Raw genomic sequence first — 8179 nt, 5'->3', positions numbered from 1 at the left:
TTCATGAATTTGTCTAATTTCATTTTTCAATAATATGGTTTTAAAACACTCTTTCCGTCCCATAAGGAGTCACGATGTGATTTTATGGCAGCTTTCTTCTTTGCCAAGAAATATTGAGCACAATCTTTGACCTTGACGGTCCTTTTTTAGTGGAGTCTTGTGAGTTGTGATGTGTCTCAAGAAGGAAAAAAAGAGGAACAGAAAGTCATAAGTTAATCTGATAAGTTTTATCTGATTTCCGATTCACTAACGAATCTTTCTTTTGAACCGATTCATTGCAATGGTTCGGTCAAAACATTTGACTACATTTGGCGTCGGCAAAAAGTTTACAAATGTTTAAGTGTTTACCAATAATATTACCTACAGAAAGAGATAACGGTCATTGTTGTCTTTCTATATTCTTTTATAGTAACGTAATTAATTAAACGCTTTCAATTTGAATTTTCTGTATGAATCTAAACAGTAACGAGTTCCTGTCGTATTATTTTACATTCACATAACGTTGCACATAAAATTCGCATTACGTTTACAACTTACACTTAAATGTCCTTAGGATAATATTATTGGTGAATATGTATTTCATATATTTAATTTGTCTTAGGTCTTACTTACGTGGTCCTCAAGACGTGCGCGTGCCGCGTGGTAACGTTCAATAACGGCTTGCTTTTACGTGAGAAATGAAGGTGCCTATTTAAAAATTGTCTAAACATTAACAAAAATTAAATAATATGACTATTCACAATTTACGTAAGTGGCTTATTTGGCAGTTTATTTTTATGTTTAAAAAAAGTTTTCTTAACAAAAACGTTCTCCAAACGTTATAATGTGGTAAAATTATTCGCACTTATTACAAAAGTCTAGTTCAATTAAGTTAAATTCTTAAATTGAACACTAAAACAGTTTGCAAAACTTATGAGGCAATTTACACCTACATATTCATATAACACAGTAATGATGACATAACAAACAACAATTTTATTAGAAAAAAATAAAACGTAAAATCCACAGGGTTCTTTATGAGGACACTGACTCGTTCGTAGTATATATGGTTTCGTAGATGAGTTTAATAAAAGAACCGGTTCTCTCAAATGAATCGGACTGTCCCCTGATCGTTCATTGCTTTCATGTCATGCTGTTCGTCTGACTCTCCGTGTAGTTTAGAGTTGTGTGGAGAGTTGTGGAAGCTGTTGAGACGTGGAGAACTCAGCTATGCCTTTCAGTGAATGTTCAAAGAGGATATTGTGCCCTGTTTTTGTGTTTCAGGGTGTTTGTTACACGTGATGCAGTCTGATTGTGCGTTTTGATCGGAAGGGCTGAAGAGCAGAAGCAGTCATGGACGGAGCTTGGACTGTTATTCTCATATCTCTGGCTATGTTCGTGGGATGTTTCATGCTCGGGATAATTCCATTACTGATCAATTTATCAGAGGTGAGAGGATCAATATTCGTACGTAACAAATGCTTGCACGTTAACTTTATAAGGTACTAAGCAGGATCATCAGAAAATAAGCTGTTGCAGACGATAAAACAATGTATCAAATTAATGTAAAAACAATGTTTACATCAAGTACGCCACATGCGCTTTACAAATGAAGTTAAATTGTGTTAGTAAGGTTTCTACTATGCTTTGAACTTTGCCCATATAGTTTCTGCGTGTGATCGACTTTGTATGTGTAAATCAAAATTGAGTTAGAATTGTATATCAACTTACAGTGTCATACTGTAAAACATAACACTCCATGTCTGTAAAGGCAGTAACTGTGTATTTTGACATTGAAAAACAAGTTTAAAGTTAATTTATGACATTTTCTCCACCCTTACAGCAGAAACTGCAGCTGATCACGGTGCTGGGGGCGGGGCTTCTATGTGGCACTGCCCTGTCAATCATTATCCCGGAGGGGGTGGAGTTAGTGCAAGAGGCATGGAAAGGTTAGACTAGCCATCTTCCTCTTATTTATTCATGCACTTCCCTATTCAAGGAATGAATATGCATGAACAGTCATGCGCTCTTTTGCAATGTCTTTGTTTACTTTTATCTAAAGTAGGTTACCAGTAAAAACTCACTGCTGGTAGCCTCATATTAAACAGACAGCGATTGATTATGTTTGCCAATGCCTGTTTCTTCTCCTCCTCATGTAGACTGGTATTGCTCCAAAATGGGGGAGAATCAGAAGATCTCAGAATCAAATACAACACTTCATCTTACTGCAGAGAAAGGTCTGCGTCCTCACTTCTTCATAGGAGTCTCTCTCGTCTCGGGCTTTACGCTCATGTTTGTGGTGGACCAGATTGCCAACTACTGCTCCATGCACGGTACCTCAATGCTTCTTCTCGTTAGAAACACATTTCATTACTTACTTCTTCCATACAGAGGCTGTGTTGAAAATAGTGATGTATAAGTGAACATGCATCCTCATTTTTCTTGAGAAGTCCTGTCCAGGGTTTCTAAATTGCCTAAAATGTCCAGGTTTTGGCTTTGGTTTCCTTTTGACGTGCTCTCTATAGATTGCATACATTATATGCATGTGTATTTGCATTTTTTACCACTCTCTGTGGATCCCACCTTTTCACACACCACAATTGGCAAACTGTGTACAATGCCCTCATGCTATTGGTCAAACTACTTTTCAATAATTACCTTCAGCAAGTATAAAAACAATAAGAAAACAAATGGACAATTTAGAAATCTCAGCTTGGACAGGTCTGGGACAAAAAGGATGCATGGTCACCCTAAATGTATCACACCGGAAAGGCATTTATTTTCAATAAAACTGGAAGAAATCATCAAAAAGTTGAAAATAAAGTATCAGGTAGGTGTAGGGAGGGCTTTATTGTCCCAAGAAGGTGGCATCCATTTAATAATTTGAATTAACATTATAATTTACATTCAATATGTTACATTCAGTACATATTGTTTTATAATGTTCTACAATACTGAGGTGCAGATAAATACCATCTATTTTAACATAGTGTAAATAGCATCTATTAGTGCATATAGCCACTGCCATATTTTAATAGCTTTCAAACAGTATACAAAAAAAAGTGTATTATACTAGGTTTACTTCAGCAAGTTGCATCCATTTATCAATTCAGAAATAAAACATTAAAATGCTCATTTTATTAATCTCCTAATTTTTGGATTGACTCTCATGAAAAACTTTATAAAAGAAATATCTGGTTTATATATATTTCATGCCAAAATCAAAACAGAATTATAAGAAATTCCATTTTTCATAAAGAAAATGTGGTCTTGCTTTTACTTTGACAAGATTATGTCTCGTGTTTCAATTGACAGTATATTACTTGAATGTGATAAATCTCATTCATAGTGTATTATTAAAATGGTAAAGCATGTGTTTTGAATTGAATTTATTCCACCGGTCTGCAGACAGGTATGTTGAAGTCTGTGGAAAAACAGCCGGTGTGAAATGTTGTCAGATGCTCTCTTGAGAACGTTTCTTGTTTGTCCTGTTTCCCAGAATCCCGAGCGCACATGTACACTGGCAACAGTGTCACTGCCACCCTGGGTCTGCTTATTCATGCCGCAGGTAACAAAAGCTTCACTTCCACTTTATCACCAGACAGAACAGATTACATTACAGTGAATCATGCCAGTTGTGCTTGTCCTATTCAAGTCGATGAACATTGGGTTTTGAGTTCTTCTTAATAAGCCTCCATTGTGTTTTTATCCAGCATCTGACCCATAATACAAAAAAAGGGACACTAAAAACAGACTAGCCTCATTTGGTTTTCATGGCTAGTGTTACATTTCTGTTTTCAAATATTGGATTACCAGGAGTGCCAACAATGTCTAAAGAGTAGTTTACTCCAAAATGATATTTCTGTTGTTATTTGGGTGGAAATACATCCTCTTTTTTTTCCCAGACATGTCCTGGCTGGGATATCCAAATTGCCTGAAATGTACGGTTTTGTTTTCCTACTGTTTCAATACTTAAAGGTAATTCCTGGAAAGCAGTTAGACCAACACCGTGCAGACATTGTACAAAACCTGGATATTCTTAGCAATTTAGAAAAAGAAGGATGCTTGGTTAGTCTAATTATTAAATACTCAAGATGTTCTACATGCAAAGTAAACAATGATGTTTTAATGATTGAAAAGCCTTGGTTCAGTTTGGTGTCTGTGAGGAACTTATTTGCATGATATTCTCATTTTCTGTCTCTTTCCAGCTGATGGTGTTGCTCTGGGTGCAGCTGCGGCCTCATCGCAGGTGTCTGTGCAGGTTGTCGTGTTTTTTGCGGTCATTTTGCATAAGGTGAGATTGCTCATTTCTTTCTTATTTATCTGAACTGTCACTGCTGAGTCATTCAGTGTTAAGTAGCTCATACCGTAAAGCAGTGGTTTTCAACCTGTGGTCCGCGGCCCCCTAGTGGGTCGTGGTGGTATTGCAGGTGGGCCGCCAATTACTATTAAAATAAATAATATTGTTAATATATGTAAAAATGTCTAAGTCATAACATAACATCATTTCATATATATATATAATTAAATAACAAAAAAGAAATATTAAACTGTTACTATGCTTCCACTATTTGAGCTCGCTGATTGGTTTAAGAATAAACCACCAAATTATCCTAGATATTTTTGCTGCATATGCTACAGAACAACAAATTCAAACATGCATAAATGGCTGTTGTGTTTCCTCCTGACTGCTTGCTCCGGTGACTATCTACCCGCTGCCGAGCTCTGCCTGGATCTGGATTTCCCGTTTTGCTGAGCGGTGCCAGTCCGAGTTATTTTCTGTTAATTTCCAGTCCATTCTAGGGTTGTGTGATTAATCGAAATCATCATAAAATCACGATTTGAGCGTGCACGATTTCTAAATCGCTTTATAGCACGATTTTCCGCGACCCTGACCTCCCGTAGTATGCTATCCGATCCAATCAGAATGCATTGCGGCTAGCGCGAGAACAGAACAGACTGGATATATGCCTAACTCCAGGTTCACACAATGTGATGCGCCTTTTTTTCCGAGCCTATGTTAACGGATCAGAGTGTCACACTGCACGCGGTAAAAGGCTAGAAATAAAAACGTGCGAAAATAATTAATATCTAACACATGAGCATAGAGGGAGTTGTGAGTGCACAGGACGCAGTTTAAGTGAGAGGAGACATGTTTTAAGTGCGCACACTCTCTCCGCGCAGAGCAGTGTGTATCTGAGCAATTACGTTTTGTGACAGCGCGAAGGAAATCTGCGTGCGAACAGAGAGATTCGCACTCGTGCATTATTTTAATGTGCTTTCGCGTTATATTTATGCGCTCTCACTACTGATCGCATACACATACTGTATACACACTGCAAACACCTGAGGCACCGCTACAATTAATGAGCTCTATGAACAATGCATGGCAAAAAAGAAAAAAAAAAGTCCCTGGACACGGGATTCATTTTTTTTTTGTCATAGGTCTATACATTTTGTTACATCTTTACTATAGTGATAATTTTGACTGTTCTAGAGACCTTACAACTTTCTGATAAAGCTCTAATTGGTTTTCTTTTGGAAATATGTTTCAAATTAATCCTGAATGCATTTATGACTGTAAAAGCATATCAGTGTGTGTCACAATCGCAAAATTTATCGAAGAAATTTAAAGAAATCGCGATAGTTTTTTTTTTTTTTGTCCACAGCCCTAGTTCATTCAATAAATAAAGTTAACAATCTAGCTTATGAGTACTTAGTTATTAACCCAACAATAGCGGGGTCAGTTAATTTTTTTTGAAGTGGGCCGCGCAAACATACGTGTTTGGTTGTGTGGGCCGCAAGCTGAAAAAGGTTGGGAACCACTGCCGTAAAGCATTTGCAAGATGATGGAATGCATTGACTCAGTGGTTCTCAAACCTGTCATAATGTATCCCCAGCCCTGCATATTTTGTTTGTCTCCCTCATCTATCACACCTGATTCGACTCATCAGCTCATTAGTGGAGACTGTAAGAGCTGAAGTGGGAGTGTCAGATATAGGGAGACATAGAAAACGTGCAGTGCTGGAGGAACTTCATGGACCGGTTTGAAAACCACTGCATTAACTGATAAAAATCTGTACTGGAAATGCTATGAAAGTCACTTATCAAGATAAGCAAGTATTGCTAAACTTCCCGAAAAAACTAGAGAATAGAAAAAACTCAATTTAAGAAAAATTAACCTGTTAAAAAAAAAAATCATTGTCCACTGCCTTTGTTGCAAACTTTAGTACAATTACAGTTAGTGACCAATTGCTTTCCTTTATTCAACACAAATTCCCTTTTGTCTTCTCTCTATAGGCTCCAGCCGCGTTTGGTCTTGTGTCTTTCCTCATGCACGCAGGTCTGGAGAGGAAGACTATTCAGAAGCATTTATTGGCATTTTCTGCTGCTGCGCCGCTGATGGCCATCAGCACTTATTTCATCCTGAGTGCAGTAAGAAACCTCACTTTCTCAAAATATCAAGATAGGAACACAATGCAGTGTCGTTTGAGTATGTTTCATTCATATATTGATATTTGGAATTGCTTTTATTTTTATATTGTCAGTTAATTAATTTTGATGTCCTTTTGTCCATTTACTTGTTTTTACTTTTTTAAATATGTTTGTATTTAGCTTTTTTTCAGTTTATTAATTTTAGTAGTTCAACCTACCTTTTTTCCCAGTTAAAAAACTTTAAAAAAAATTTTTTAGTTCTTCAGATTTATTTTAATGCAACATGAAGACACAACATATAAAAAAATGCTTTTCAATTTTTAAATGGCACAATGACGACAGATCTTTTTGAGATCAGGGGCCAGTTGCATAAACATAGCTATTTTTTTAAGCCCACGTTTCTTTTCTATGCCGTATCATTTTAATGACTAACTTGTAAAACTAGTCTAAGCAGTTTATGCAACTGACGTGTTTACCATGGAACCAACATGTTATTTTTGGACTGTGGAGAGAGATTTTTTTTCTGAACATTACTGTACGTCTGCATAATACATCCAAACATTTAGTAGAGCAATTCAAAATATAACTGTTTTAACATTTTACATTTAATTCTTCACTTTTTTTGGAATGATCTAAAATAAACAATACATATCTTTGCAGTCTAATGGCTCTTCTCAGAAGCGCCTGGGCACTACAGGCATTGGGATGCTGTTCTCAGCCGGGACTTTCTTATATGTGGCCACAGTTCATGTTCTGCCAGAAATCAACAGCAGAGGGCATGAGCGCTACACTCAGCTCCAGCATCAGACAGGAAGTGGAGCCCACGAGAGGCAGAGCGGTCTGAGCATCACAGAGAGCCTGACTCTCATCCTGGGGACTGCACTTCCTGTGCTGCTGGCCCTCGGACTGCCAGATGATTAATCTGAGTCTCCCACAATAACAGAACCGCTGAAGTATAATATTTCATTTGAAAATGTTTATTTAATTTATTTTTATTAAGACTTGAGAATGCCCCTAAGTTGAGTTTTAACATGAATAGTGGTGTTACGAAACTCCACACATTTTACGTTTAACTATTAATTGTTTTATTAGCTGAGAAACCAAATAAAAGCCTGTGGTGTTTGTGTGCAGTAGGAATTTTGCATCTGTGCATCATCAAGGACATAGATTGTGATGTTTTATATTCTTAAATGCAGAATTGAATCAGATTTCATTTTCCCCTAGAAATAAAGTAATTCTCACTGCCATAAAGTTGCAAAGCTTAAGTGCAATATTTTTTCCAATAATAATGAAAATGTTATTTGTTTTCACTTTTGTATTAAACCAAGAATGCCTTGTATTCATTTAAACCAATGTTTATTTTGAAAACTACAATGCAGCTCATTGAGATGCCATGACAATGTCTGTTACGTGACAATCTAGTCCACCTATTCTTAACCATAGTTAGCGCCACCTGGAGGGCCGCAAAAAACTTTACGTTTTTCACCTGTGGACCGCGAGGGCGTAACTTGAAGTAGGAGGCGTAACTTGAAGTTGTCCAAATCACACAGAACCACGCGAGATCTCAAAACGATAAGTTGTTGGCAATATGGCGGCTTTAATTAGGGCACTGAGTAGAATATTGATTATGTTTTAAGGAAGCCAGGGGTTTTAGGCAGGATTTGATGAATGATGTGTGTGTAGATATTAATGTTAGGGGACAATTTGATAGATGTGTAGGTTTTAGTAGGAAAACTCATCATCTGATCTACACTCCGGAACAGAA

General features: G+C 36.9%; 1 protein-coding gene across 2 annotated transcripts; it reads left to right on the top strand.

The window, feature by feature from the left end:
* The first annotated feature begins 1100 nt into the window (after positions 1-1100).
* On the top strand, positions 1101-7838 carry LOC132156734 (zinc transporter ZIP9-B-like). Of its 2 annotated transcripts, XM_059565721.1 has the most exons (7): positions 1103-1428; positions 1823-1928; positions 2139-2312; positions 3479-3547; positions 4188-4273; positions 6280-6414; positions 7075-7838. In XM_059565721.1, the coding sequence occupies exons 1-7, from the start codon at positions 1333-1335 to the stop codon at positions 7333-7335; spliced, it is 927 nt and encodes a 308-aa protein (XP_059421704.1). In that variant the 5' UTR covers positions 1103-1332; the 3' UTR covers positions 7336-7838. The 2 variants fall into 2 exon arrangements, with proteins under 2 accessions (XP_059421705.1, XP_059421704.1); XM_059565722.1 differs by lacking the exon at positions 3479-3547 and having other exon boundaries at positions 1101-1428.
* The last annotated feature ends 341 nt before the right edge of the window (positions 7839-8179 follow it).

This window comes from Carassius carassius, chromosome 14, assembly GCF_963082965.1.
Source record: "Carassius carassius chromosome 14, fCarCar2.1, whole genome shotgun sequence".
Lineage (NCBI taxonomy): Eukaryota > Metazoa > Chordata > Actinopteri > Cypriniformes > Cyprinidae > Carassius > Carassius carassius.
This window is presented reverse-complemented; position numbering and strand designations above follow the sequence as displayed.